Source organism: Cynocephalus volans, chromosome 5 (genome assembly GCF_027409185.1).
Source record: "Cynocephalus volans isolate mCynVol1 chromosome 5, mCynVol1.pri, whole genome shotgun sequence".
NCBI lineage: Eukaryota > Metazoa > Chordata > Mammalia > Dermoptera > Cynocephalidae > Cynocephalus > Cynocephalus volans.
The window spans coordinates 49,572,638-49,586,414 of NC_084464.1; the positions used below are offsets into that span (position 1 = coordinate 49,572,638).

The 13,777-nt window shown below is 36.1% G+C and overlaps 1 protein-coding gene across 3 annotated transcripts in view; it reads right to left on the reverse strand.

Annotated features, from left to right (window-relative positions):
* BTBD9 (BTB domain containing 9) overlaps positions 1–13,777 on the reverse strand; it is a 419,154-nt gene that overhangs the window by 344,284 nt on the left and 61,093 nt on the right. For all 3 annotated transcript variants that reach the window (XM_063096891.1, XM_063096890.1, XM_063096889.1), the window contains 2 exons: positions 12,478–12,697; positions 9,649–9,768 (listed from right to left, as the gene is read on the reverse strand). In XM_063096891.1, the coding sequence (XP_062952961.1) occupies positions 9,649–9,768; positions 12,478–12,697 (340 nt within the window). The remainder of the gene's footprint in view (positions 1–9,648; positions 9,769–12,477; positions 12,698–13,777) is intronic.

Consider the following 13,777-nt stretch of genomic DNA (forward strand, 5'->3'; position numbering starts at 1 on the left):
TGAGAAAGCTTTGATGATTTTATTAACCATGGGACTTGTACACACAGTTCTCTTTAAACATATTTTCTGTGGAAAGATATATTAAAGAATCTTGTTTCTAGTATCTCCTTCTAACACTGGGGAAAAAACAGCAGTGTTAAAAAGATATTTTCCAGAAAAATCGATTATTATCCAGGCACCGGCATTCAAGGATGTAGAGGACTAAAGAGATTCAGCAAGATATCTGATGAGCAACTACTACCAAAGGAATACAAAGCAAGGTCCAAGAACCACAAAAGAGAGAAGTATACAAAATATTATATAATTAATGGCTAAACCTAGTAACTCAAGCTATAAATGCTATGAAAGTTCAGAACAATCACTGCTAGGCAGTGCCAGGTGAAATTTCAATGTACACAAGCCTAACTCTCCACTGAGAGAGTTTTTAAATACTTAACTAATATTTTCTTTAGATTACCATTTCTAAAATAAGCAGGATAGGAAAATGACTATGCAATTCACAAATAAATCTCTCCAAGTTTGTTTATTTTAGCTCCAAGATCTAGCTCCCCCTGCATCGTCTCGGTCTTCCAAAAAGCAAAGTCAGTAAAACTTTATTCCACTGCTATCATTTTCTTATTCACTCCAGAAGTTAGGTTGGAAGTCCTGGAAACTCTTCCCCATCAGTTCCACTAATTGCTGAGTTCCTGTTTCTAGTTCCAAAGCTCACTTTTGACTCTGTTTCCTATGCTGGGGGCCCCTGGCTCACAATCAGGTGCCCAAAGTCCTGGATGGCTTTGCATTCTATTCCTTCCTTGCTTTCTACTTGATAGACCCACAGTCCCATGCCTCATAGTTCAGTACCTGGCTTCCTGTTTCAGGATTTAAGTTTCAGAAAAACTTGTTGGGAGAGCTGCAGTACACCAAAACAGATTCCTGAAGGACATCTCAAATAGGAAAAATGATGTGCTAATGTTCATTTCCTCAAATGCAGCATGCACCCAAAAATGAAGTACCTATGCAAATACATTATTTTTCTAAGCAAAAGACATACTAGCTCAAATCCTGGCTCCAAAAAACGTACTTTTCTTCACCTCTTGAAAATTTTTACTATTCTCTGTGACAACCTAATCCAGTTCTTCACAGGAAGTCTTTTAATTTTGTTGAAAGAAGTTTTAAAAAACATAACCTTAAAACTAAGTATACCTGACACAGTTATACAAGGTAATACAGGTAGGAAGTACTGGCGGGTAGATGGTAAATAGACAAATCTGATTAGTGAGACCAAAAAGGAACATTTTTTTGTAAGAACCAAGGACGAAACTGGAGAAGCACAAGGACCCAATGATGGAGAGCGTTGGGTGAAGGGTTTATATGTGGCCAAGTCCAATGCACAGTCTACTGTTGGCAAGTGTCCTGAATATACAGAACATCCTTTCTTCCTTATTTTGCCTGCGCAATCTCTCAGTCCTCTAAGACTCAGTTCAAATCCTCTCTTCAGTAGGACCCCCCCCAACTACGCTCCTGTACCTCCTACATATATCTTTATTATTGCACCTATCATGTTTTACTTTATCAATTTTTAGAAAGTTGTCATCCCCATTATACCACAAAAGGCTTGAGAACAGCAACTGTGCCTTGTTTGTCTTTTTATGCCTGGCACCTAAACTAGACGCATACAATACAGCAAGTGTTCAATAAATGTTTGTGGAGTGATTGAATAAATAAATCCTATAAGTAATAAAAATAGTATTGAGAAGAGGGAAAGCATGAGAAAAAGGATGTTTGATGATCAACTAGGGAGGTGTTATATGAATTTAATCCTAGACCTAACTGCTTGGGAAGCAACTGTTAGCAGAACCAAATATAGTTCTCGCCCTTCCAGAATGAAAAACAGACAATGGTTATTTGTGGTAATAATAACAGGTTATTAGTGTTATTAACATCATTTCATGCAATGGGCTTATCAAGACACTAATTTATATTCTAAAATTATAAAATAAAATGTAAAGGAAAAGGACAACTCTGTTCTATTTTCTCATTTCCAATCCCCTCACTACCCACAAAAGCTCAAAATGTTACTATCCTTAAAACAAAACAAAATCAAACAAAAAACCCTGGATTCAAACAAGTAATTTAAGGATAAACAGCCGTTTCTCAAAGGTCTTACTGAATATAAAGCACAGTGGGGTTTTTTTGTTTTGTTTTGTTTTGTTGGGTTTTTCCTAATGAGAGGATTCTAGGTGAAAATAATAACTAGACAATTTCTCAACTAAAAAAAGAAAAGCAACTCAAGATGTGAAGAGATCTTCTGAAGAGAAATTTCATATGGAATTTGTTTCTAAACACAGCTGAAGCACAACAAACCAGGAGTTAAGAACATGAGATTCACTCTATAACAATACAGTCTAAAATGATCTTATGGGGAACTAAGGAGTTGGAAAATTCAAAGCTCTATTGACAAACTGACTGAACATACCTAGATAAAAGATTGCCACACTCCCCTTGGAGCATTTTTAAAAAGAAACTTCCCCAGTTGTTCATCATTTTTATTAGTATACATGTGCTTGTAGTCGGGGTGGCTATGACCAGCACTAGCAGAGTTTGGTCATAAAGCGCCCTCTCCTGCAGCATTCTGGAAACTTCCTCCCAACGAGGCAGTGAACTCCTTCAGGGCTCCATGTCTCTTCCTCGCACTCTAAAGCAGAGCTATTTCTTTACCTCGTATCCTGCTGCAGCAACGTCATGTGACATCGACTGTGAAGTGAGACAGACCTGGTTGTAAATTTAGCCTTTCTAAGGCTAAATTTCCTCATTTGTAAAATTAAGGTAGTCGTTTTTCTCTCATAGGGCCATTGTAAGAATCACATAGGGTAATATTTGCCTGGTCCTCAGAAGACACTCAACAAATGTGAGACTGTTCCCTTCCTGTCCACCCCCTGAAGTCCTGCAACCCTGTCTCTATACTCATTCCTCCTGTTTTCTGATTCCTTTTATTTAGTGAATCTGTCTCATCTTCTTTAAGCTACTCTTCTATTTATTTCAAAATTCCAAAGGAAAGTTAAAAAACACCTTGTTTGTATGAAACTGAATAACTATACTACAGATGCCCACATCTCTCCAATGCTTAGCAGATGATGACACAAGAGCTAGCTAGCACCTGAATGTACATCCTATGGACTTCAGGCATAATTAATGCTCCATATCAGTACAAAGGCTTAAATAGTACAGATAGTTTCACATGTTATTTCACAAATCATAGACTTCAGAACAATTTATATTTAAATATGGTTTTATAAAAGAGCAATTTCAAATTCTCTTTGGCTCCAAGAACAACTGTTATAATTTAGTGACACCATGTGGCTACATTTTGCTTTGCATTCTTAGAAGAAAATGTTCTTTTGTATGCAGAATTGCTCTATGAAAGTTCAATTATTATATCAAAGTTGTAGGTAGAGGGACAAATCAAACTAAGCTTGAACTAAAATTATTACCTTTTTAAGTGAACTTACTTCTGTTTTCTTTACATCTGAATAAGGCATTTCTTGAATTGTGAAGCTCTCCAATCATATAAAGAAAGTAAAGGCTCAGCATAATTCTAGCTATGATTTTAAAGCATTGGTGAACCACTGAATAATGTAAAATTGCTGCCTTTAAAGGTAAATAAATGTATCAATGCCTAGTTATGGGGAGTGAGGGAAGAACAAAAGAGAAAAGAAAGACAATATGCATTTTTAATACAATGTTAATAAGGAAGGGAAAGAATGCTTCCATAAATAGCAATGCTTATTTTCTCATTTGTTTTATGTCTCATAGATCTATAGCGCTGCATAGGTACTATAATCTAATGAGAATGGGTGAAAAAAAAAATTATGCTGCATCTAATGATGACAGGGATAAGAAGGAACCTGGAATGTATGGTAGCAATAAAAGGGATTAAAGTGCCTTATACCAAAAAACAGTATAGTTTTAGTATTCATCTAATGAGGCCTCCCACAGCAGACTGGCTCTTCCTGAATAACAGTCAATGTATATTAAAGAAAGCCTAAATGTCTAAACAATGACCAGAAAATGTCACTCCCTTCATCTCAATTTATAACACCCACCTCCCCTCTCTGACTTTCCCTAACAACCTTCTCCCCTTCACTATCACAGTATCATCATCACATCACCTACAATTGATGTGTTCATACCATTTGTTTGTTTACATCTGTTTCTTCCAAATTCCATAAGAGCAGAAATCTTGGGAGTCTTCTTCAGTGTAATGAAAAAGTATCAAGCACAATGTGTAGCACAAAGTAGGTGCTTATTTATTGAATGAGTGACGAATGAATAAACGATGAATAAATGAAGAGAAATCTATCTCCTCAGTTGGTAAAGCATGCCTAAATTTCTTGTTGTTAGTGAAAGTAGAACTATTCTAGTGAGATGTTTATCATCACTTATGGCCTCTAATATGACCACTGAGACCAGAAGACAGACTGGCAGATGCTCTATAACACCCTTTCTTTTTTCTATGACACATTTGGCACATTACAATTTCTCATTCTAAGAAAAGAAGGAAAAAGAGGGGAGGGAAACTACAATAATTAAAACACTTTCAGTAAGAGTCAAAGAAATCAATGGAACAGAATAAAGTATCTGATAGAATTCAGCACATGATAAATATGGTCATTCACATTAATATAGTAAGAAGTTATCATCAAATAAATGGTCTTAGTCAACTGACTATCCCTATCTGAAAACATGTATGAAAAATATTCTGGATGTATTAAATATTTAGGTATAAAGATTAAAAAAAGCAGAAAAAAATCTATGAAAAGATAACATTCTTTAATATTGAGGGGAAGAACACTCTTCTAAACATAATACCAAACCAGAAATCATTTAAAAAGACTGACAGACTTGAGTACATTTTTTAAAAAAGTAAAATTCTATATGGTAATAAGTACCAATAGAACACTAAAAACTAATAACAAATTTCACAATACATGACAAGCAAAAGGATAATGTCATATATGGACAATATATATATAATGTCATATATATAATAAATATATCTATCAGTGTATCAATATAAAGTTCTCACAAGCCAAAAAGAAAAAGATAATCATCTCAGAAGAAAAATATGAGAAGACAAAAATAGGCTTTTCATAAGTAAGATATAACAAATGGCCAGTATTAAAAGAAACTCTGACTCACAGATAAAAAAAATCCAAGTAAAATAAGACTTTTTTTTACAAATCATAAATGACATTGACAAAATGCTGACAATGCCTGTATTGCTAAGGGTTTAGAGAAACAAGTATTTTTTATACGCAATTGGTAGATATTGAGTACAACCTTTCCAGAGGGCAAGTTTTATCAATATTTAAAATATATACTACATTATAACTTATGAGGAGAGATATTTCCATTTTAATAATTAAAAACAAGGGTTGGCCCGTGGCTCACTAGGGAGAGTGTGGTACTGACAACACCAAGCCAAGGGTTGAGATCCCCTTACTGGTCTTTTTTTTTTTTTAAAGGGAAAAAAAGAAAGAAATCCAGTTTTGTGTTCAAGTTCATCATCCCTCGTGTGCCATGTTCTAAATTGTCAAGTTGTACCCTTGTCAGCATGCTTTCTGGCCTTGTCTTCAGTAAACTGTACTCCTAATTCTTCCCTAATCAGCCCCTGCAGTAAATACCTCTGCCACCCACTCTTTTCTTCCTTCTCCCAATAGGCATATCATTGAGGACTTTGATTTTAGTCCTGCTATTCTTCTCCCTCAACTCCCAGGTTTTACACTAAGATCATTCTTATAATTCCAGCTACCAGTCATATGCAGACTTTGAAGTCTACCTCTACCCATTCACACACGTTTTCAAGTGTTCTCATTTTTCAGCAATATTGTATGGCTGCCAAATTAACAGCACAATGCTGAAAAACAGCCAGAAATTTTTTAAAAACACTCCCAGGGAACTCAACATTTGCCATTCCTTACTAGTGTTTCTTAGATGGCTCTACAATCTAAGAAAGCTGTGGAAAGGACTTTGAGAGAGCTTACTCGATAGCCAAGAAGACAATTTGAAGGTTGCAGATTGTGAGCAAAGCAGAAATTTCCTCTCCTGTGAAAGAGAAGGCTGACAAGACATAACACGGCTCTGAGGGCATATGAAAAATTGTACAGAAATCAGAGTCACTTTTCATCAACCGCAGTCAGGGTTGGAGGGGAAGGCAGTGATGGGTCTAAGCTTTTGAATACATAGGCCAGTCACCACTTATCCCACAAACATTCCTAAAAAGAGTCCAGAAAGACATAATTTCCCCCATTCACTACTATGGTGGCAACAAGCACTCTGGTTTTGAAGCCTGAAGGTGTCCTTACTGCCACTAGATAATATCCACTATCTTGGCAAGGTGAATGCTGACTGAATTACATTCCACAAGACAGATGAATGGAAAACTTTATGTTTTATATACTTTACCAAAATAAAAAAAGTTTTATCAAAAACAAAATATATGGGACTGGCTGGTTAGCTCTGTTGGTTAGAGTGTGGCGCTGATAACACCAAGATCCCTGTACCAGCCAGCCACCAAAATATATATATATATATATATATATATTACATGTGTAATACACACACACACACACACACACACACACACACACACACACACACACACACACACACACACACACACACACACACAAGGAAACAATGAGAGCCACCATGGCCAAAGATGGCAGGGATGGCTCTTTCTCTGAAGGTCAAACACTGGGTGAGTCTCAGAAATTGGGAAAAATAATAAAAAATATTTCCTGAGCCTCTGCTTTTGGCCAGGCAGAGTGCTCAGTATTTGTAAATACACTATGTCATCTAACTCTCACAGCAAAACCCATGAAGAGGGCGTTTTTATTCCTGTTTTTTATGGGTGCAGATACCAGGGTTCAGAGAGGCACAAGTTTATCACAACACAAGTATGAGATGAAACTGAGACTTGAGATGAGCTCTAACTCCACAGCCCATAGTTTTTCTACTACATGATTTATATGCAGTTTAGCCTAGACTCAGAGAGAGGACTCGGTAATTGTGCATTCCCCAATTCATAGAGCATCTCTTCTTTGGTGAATGTATTAAATGTAATCTTTCACCAATAGGTAATACTCACATCCTTCAGAATTAACCTCAAAATTCAGTTTCCTGAAGAAAAAAAAAAGAGAAAGCAACCTTTGCAAATAGGACAAAACCACTCTAGAGAGTTTTCTAGCACTCCTATATGTTTTAATGAATGCACTGATAAAAAGTACCAATGAATATATGTACATATTAATGTTAAATTTATCTCTCTTCATTACATAGACAGTGACTTGATACCATGAAATCTGTGCTAACATTTATAGACTACCTACTGCATACAAGGTCACAGTCTGAATACCATGTAAGAATACTTAAAGATTAGAATCCATATTCCTTGCCTCCAAGAGTTTGTAATTTTAGTATTAGAGGAAAGACAAACATGCAAAGGACACTAGAGAACAAAGGTGGCATACAAATGTGCAAATTAACTAACATAATGCAAACAACATTTACGTGCTAAGGAAATAAAGTAAAGAATTTATTTGCCCAGTGAAGTTACTGGAAGAAGAATATTTAGAACTGTGTTCAAGTAGTCAATAAATGATTGTGAAGATAAGAAACACCAAGACATCCTTGGATAATCAATAGAGACTTACTCTTAAGTTAATTTAAAAATAATAAGTTAAAGTGGTTATAATTTTATTTTAATTTTCTTACTAATGTGAATATCAATTTTCTTTTCTTGTTATCACTGTTTCTAACACCATCTTTGCTCAGTTTTTCTCAATCAGAGTTGGGAACTGGTTATACCAAGACAAAAACTAGCATCATGAATACAACCAAGCTCTAAAAACATAAAAGCCACACCAACAAAGTCAAGGCCAGACAGGAGAGAGAAAATAAGGAAAAGGGAAAATAAATAATGTCCATTAATAAATAAAGGGGAAATATATTTTCTAAAACCCAGAGACCACGACTGAGGGCACAAGTTTCCCTCCATACAACTGGAGCTTTCAGGCAAGCAAAGCACAGAGATTGTCATGGCTGGTATTACATTCATGGTGATTTGTGCTAGGAGTCATGTTCCTATTGTTTTAAATTAGATACAAACACGCAGTCCTTCGGTCCACATCAGACACTTTGATTGTTCTGCTGCTTATTGTTTAATCTCATACAATGGTAATAACCTCAGTCAATGCAGACGCAATCTCCTCCATGTGGGGGCACCTCTGTCACTCTCGAAGTACTCCCAGGCTGCTCTGAGATATGGAACCTTCACTCAATTTCTTGTCCCTCTCATTCTAATCCATTCAAAACTCCTCTGATAAAAACAGCAAACACCTGACCTCAGACACTTCAGTCCCACTTTGGGTAAATGAAATTGATTTTCTTCATTTGCACACAAGAGGATCCCTGGATACAATATTGTGTACAGTCATACCCATAATAAAAAAATGAAGGCAACATTCTTTACCGTACCAGAGGCTGAAAGGTTTTGTGGAGTCTCTGTGGTGGAGATAAGAATTCATCCTTGTGCTATTAGACCATGAGTTTAACAAGTATAAAGGAGACTACTGACCAAGAGATTAAGTGTGTGGGACATTGCCATATGCTCCACATCAGCTACAATAAGAGTCATGGGTGAGGGTGGGGAGGGAAGTAGGTAAGGGGCCAGCTCCACATTTTTCCTGGTTTACACCCACCACATTCCTTCCTTTTTCTTCCTGCCACACTTGACTAAATGAACCAATCACTTTCTGCCTTTGATCTTTTGAATTTGAAGTAAAGAATATCTGAGGGCAATTTCCAGCAGTAAAACTACAACAGAAAAAAACAACAGTACTTCAGGGGCCTTTAGCCAAACCTTTCCCAACTCCCAAATTCATTAATTCATACAGGTTTTACAAAATTTCAGAAAGTTTGCACAATGGTGTGTACTGGACATAAAAAAAGAAAATGAAATATTAGAACAGTAGCTGTTCAATACTTTTTAAAAACAATCTTACCTGGGGCTACAATACATGACAACAGTAAAAATTGAGGTGCTCTGGTTGAAGGGAGGGTGTTAGCCTGGAGCTCCACCATCTAAGCCTCCCTTGCCCCAAACCAAACCCCACTTGAAACACCTGTCAAACCCCATTTGATCACCACTGACCTAGAGAAAGAACATAGATATCCAGAACATGTACACTGGAATTAGAAAGTCTCCTCCTGGCCCTGGACACTGCCAGAGAAGCCTCCAGAAATATTTCTCATGGCTTTCATGGAAAGAAGGCACCCCCTAACAAGAATTCTGCTTTCAATGTATAGCATGGAGTTTAAAAAGCATTATCACTTCTCGAATGTTCCCTGTCCCTTCCTATTCATTCACATTTCTACTACATAAATAAGGTACAAAGCATTTGGGATAAACAGTCCCATGATACACTCTAAATATGAAGACACATAATTTTCCATATTTTCCCTAAGTTTTTTTACTTGGCATGTATCTAGTAGTTGATACCCTGAAAACTCTTCTTCCATGAGATAGAAAAATGCTGTCTGCTTCTCAAAATCTAAACCTACTTATATAAAAACCAAAATCATTTATTAACCTTGGGAACTAACCTGCAGACACGGGCTGGAAAATATAACTTTTGCCAAGAACGACACAGATATTGCGAATGATCTATCACTCTGATCCAATCAAGTTCGTCCATTGATACTTCAATGAAGTATGAATAAGATCTGTGAATCAAAAGGAAAGAGGCAGAAACATTACCATATTAAAATAATAACACAAATCTACACACTTTAATAAAACATTTAAAGGTACAAAAACCACAGAATTCACTAATTACATTTTCTGCATAACAAATACTGATAATAATGAAAGCTGTATATATCCCACTGTGGATCAAAATTCTCTCTCAGCTTGTCTGCCTGCCTGTCAAATCATAAACTGCTTAAGAACAAGGACTATAACCATATCTATCTTCATATCCCCAGGGATATGAAGCACAGTGCTTGGCACATATCAGGCTTGCAAGACATTTGTTCCTTTTCAAATATGGCTAGGATGCCTTGTCCATACCATATTAGCAGATTCATAAACAGAAAATAGGGATGCAGGAGGATATGAAGCACAGTGCTTGGCACATATCAGGCTTGCAAGACATTTGTTCCTTTTGAAATATGGCTAGGATGCCTTGTCCATACCATATTAGCAGATTCATAAACAGAAAATAGGGATGCAGGAGGTATGCCTTCTCCCTCTCCCTCCCCTGGCCTGGGTGCACAGCCCTCCCCTATTTGGAGGAAAGCCAGTTTGGAAGGGCTCCCCACAGAGGCCAGCTTATCTCCTACTACCTCCCAGTCTCCTGACATCCCACACATACAAGCAGCCTGCAGAAAATAAATGGCATGGGTGAAGAGATAATGTGTATTTCTTCTGGGTACAACTTAAAACTTGCCAGCTAATAATCTGGCAGTAATGAAACTAGCCTATCATCCTCCCCTAGTCAGCTTCCCCGGACCATTACATGCTGGTCCTATACCAAACAAATCTATATTCCTCTGTCATAAGCCAAATTTAAATTTGAGATGTAGTTATTACTTGTACTGTAATATCAACATGAACAATCTTGGAAGATTTAGGTGACCATAAATGTCAGCCTGCAACCCACAGCTGTAACCAGAAAAGGTCAGCTTATTTTGTGTCGTCCCCTCATTTTCTGCTATCCTCTCACTCCCATTCATTTTATCGCTCAGTTTCAAAACTGGTTATAACCTTTTATTGAACCTCTCTGGGTTATCAGTAATGCAGGATATAATTTTATAACATGTCAAAATCTTTTTGGCTTAAGATTCTGAATTATTCACCTTTGCTTAGAATGGTAACAATTTCTGTGAGAAAATAACAGTCATATGGTAAAGTTAAGTCCCCCATGAATGTAACACAAATACTAAAACAAAGTGGCCTATAAATATTTAACATCATGGAAATGCTAATAACTACTTCCACTTTCAAACATACTAACCTTTTCTTTTATTATTTTTATACCAATTTCATTATTAATTAAATGAGTGAAACATGTAAAGCTTTTAGAACAGTGCCTACCATAGAAAAGTAATGAAAGTGCTATATAAGTAGCATTATTATACGGTTTTTATTAATCATAGACTTGGAAATGAGATACATGAATTAGCCCCACTTTGCCAATTAAACATCAAATTATATCAACAAGATATATATCAAGAAATATACACTTAATAAAAAAGAAACAGGGAGAGATAATCTTGGGCTTCAAACACCCAGATACATAGGAAATGCTGATATTCATTTCACAAAGCATCCCTCATACTTGGCTCAAATGGCATAAAAGGCCAGGGTGGTGGCCAGTGGTGGCAACAAGATAAATGCATTACCTTGCAAGGTCTGCAGGGCATTAACACTATTCCTACTAAGCCCTTCATACATACAACTAAAGAGGCATGAGCAGGGCTTAGTTTCCGGGTACATAGGGTTTAGGTTAATGATAAGCAGCAAAGAGAGAGAGAATTCAGTTTTGGTCACCCATACTGCTCTGGTAATTTCTGCCATCACGAATGAATACTAGAACTCACAGTGGTTGAAAGTATCACAATGGCTGGAAGGAAGGCAGAATCCTGAAGCCGCCGAGAAACTGGGTGGGCTTCCAGGCTGAAGCCCACCAAATTTTTTTCACAAATTTATTTTATTTTGAGAATAATATTTATCCACACATTTAAAGACATTTTTTCTTCATCCATAGAATAAAATGCATTTAAAGAGTTACAATATCCAAAAGGAATCAAGTAACTAAATAATTTTAACCCATATAATGGAATGCCAGACAACTGTTAAAAGGAATTTTTTGGGGGGGAGGCTGGCCAGTATGGGGATCTGAACCCATGACCTTGGTGTTATAAGGCTGTGCTCTAACCACTTGAGCTAACCAGCCAGCCATAGATGAATATTTTTGAAAGACTAGAACGTTCACAATGTATTAATTAAAAAGTAAAGTTAGCTTTTTGTACATCTAATCTTTATTTTATAAAACTGCATTTGTGCAGGTTTCTGTTGTGTGTATATGAGTGTGTGTGTTTATGCATAATAAAAAATATTAGTTATATACAAACAAAGATTAACAATGGATGGTGAGAGTACTAGCAGTTTTTATTTTTTTCTATGTGCTATCCTGTATTTTCTACGTTTTCCACAATAAATATATATTCATCACTTTTATAAGCAGGAAAAAAAATGTTATTTTTTTAAAGCCTTCTAACTATTCCCTGGAAACTAACCTTCAAAAGAAATAACAGAGTGATAACAAAAAAATAAATCATCAAAATCTATAAAACCAAAGTAGATGGCCACAAAGTTAGGTCATCTCAACCAAACATGATGTCCGCTTCTAAGTCAAGCTAATGACTTACCGGCTATCCCTGTCCCACAGGAGTATCCGTATGTGATTGATAATGGACGGCTGACCTAGCTTAATCTCGATGCCTGAACGGCAGTCATCATCAATGGGGTGTCTAGAAAATCCATGATCCAAATCATAATTTTGAGTATCACCATCTAATAAGGCAGACTTCAGCTCCCCTTTTACAACCTGGGCTCCATACTTCATAGTTGCAATGTTTTCTTCAGGTACTACAGTTAAAATTAGAAAAAGCAAAGTTAATGGTTACTTATTATATTATTCTATATTTTAGGGGGGAAAAGATAAAACTCTAGCATTCTACTTGATTTTAGTATCTGCATTTAATTTAAAAATGACATAGGCAAGTCTATGGGGATAGAAGATATGGAATGTCTAGGATTAAGACACCATCTAGAGTTTAAATTTAGTATCACCATCACAGCTGCAAAGTTCCTGGAACTAATGTTATTAAGAAAAAGTTAATAATACTACAAAAAGCATGTACAAACAAACCTGCTCTACTAAGTTCATTCTATTAGTACCTTTAATTTAATATCTACTGGTCAAAAACAGCATGTAACATGACCTGGACCTGCTATCTAGAATGAGGATAATGTATAAAAGCAAAGCAAATAAGTCAGACACCTGATAAAACAACAGCAAGAAGAAAGGTTCCAATATAGTATAGCTGTTAGTTATGCACAGACGTGCTGAATCAATTAATCTAGGTGAAAAATACAAAGATTATGTTTGAAAGAAGAATATTTTTACTTCGCTTGAAAATTTTTAAAAATGAAAATTCTGGCAGTCTGTTATCAAAGTCAGTATTACAGTTATTATTAAATCCCCTCCCCTTTCTAATATTAGATTTATTAAGTACCAACTATGCCTGGTAATCTGAAGTCCTCTATGCAAATTATGCTTCACAGATCTGGTATCTGTCCTTCAGGTACTAACACTCTAAAACTGACTCTCACCATAGAGAAACAAAAGGCTACACAAAGATGTTGAGAGCTTGGAGAGCCAGAGTTTAAATAGTGGCTCCTCCTTCAACCATGTGTATCACTTCCGGGAAGTCATCCAAACTTCAATTTCTCAACAGGGCAATATCTACCCACCACATATTTTTTGTTTGTTTATTTGTTTTAAGGATTAAGTGAAAATGACATTTATAGAGTACACAGTAAGCTCTAAAAATAATATAGCAACTGCTATTATGAAACATATATTTAAAATAACACAATAAGAAAACTATGCAAATTTACAGACTGTAAATAAATACTGAATTCTTACAGTACAATTGGGCATCC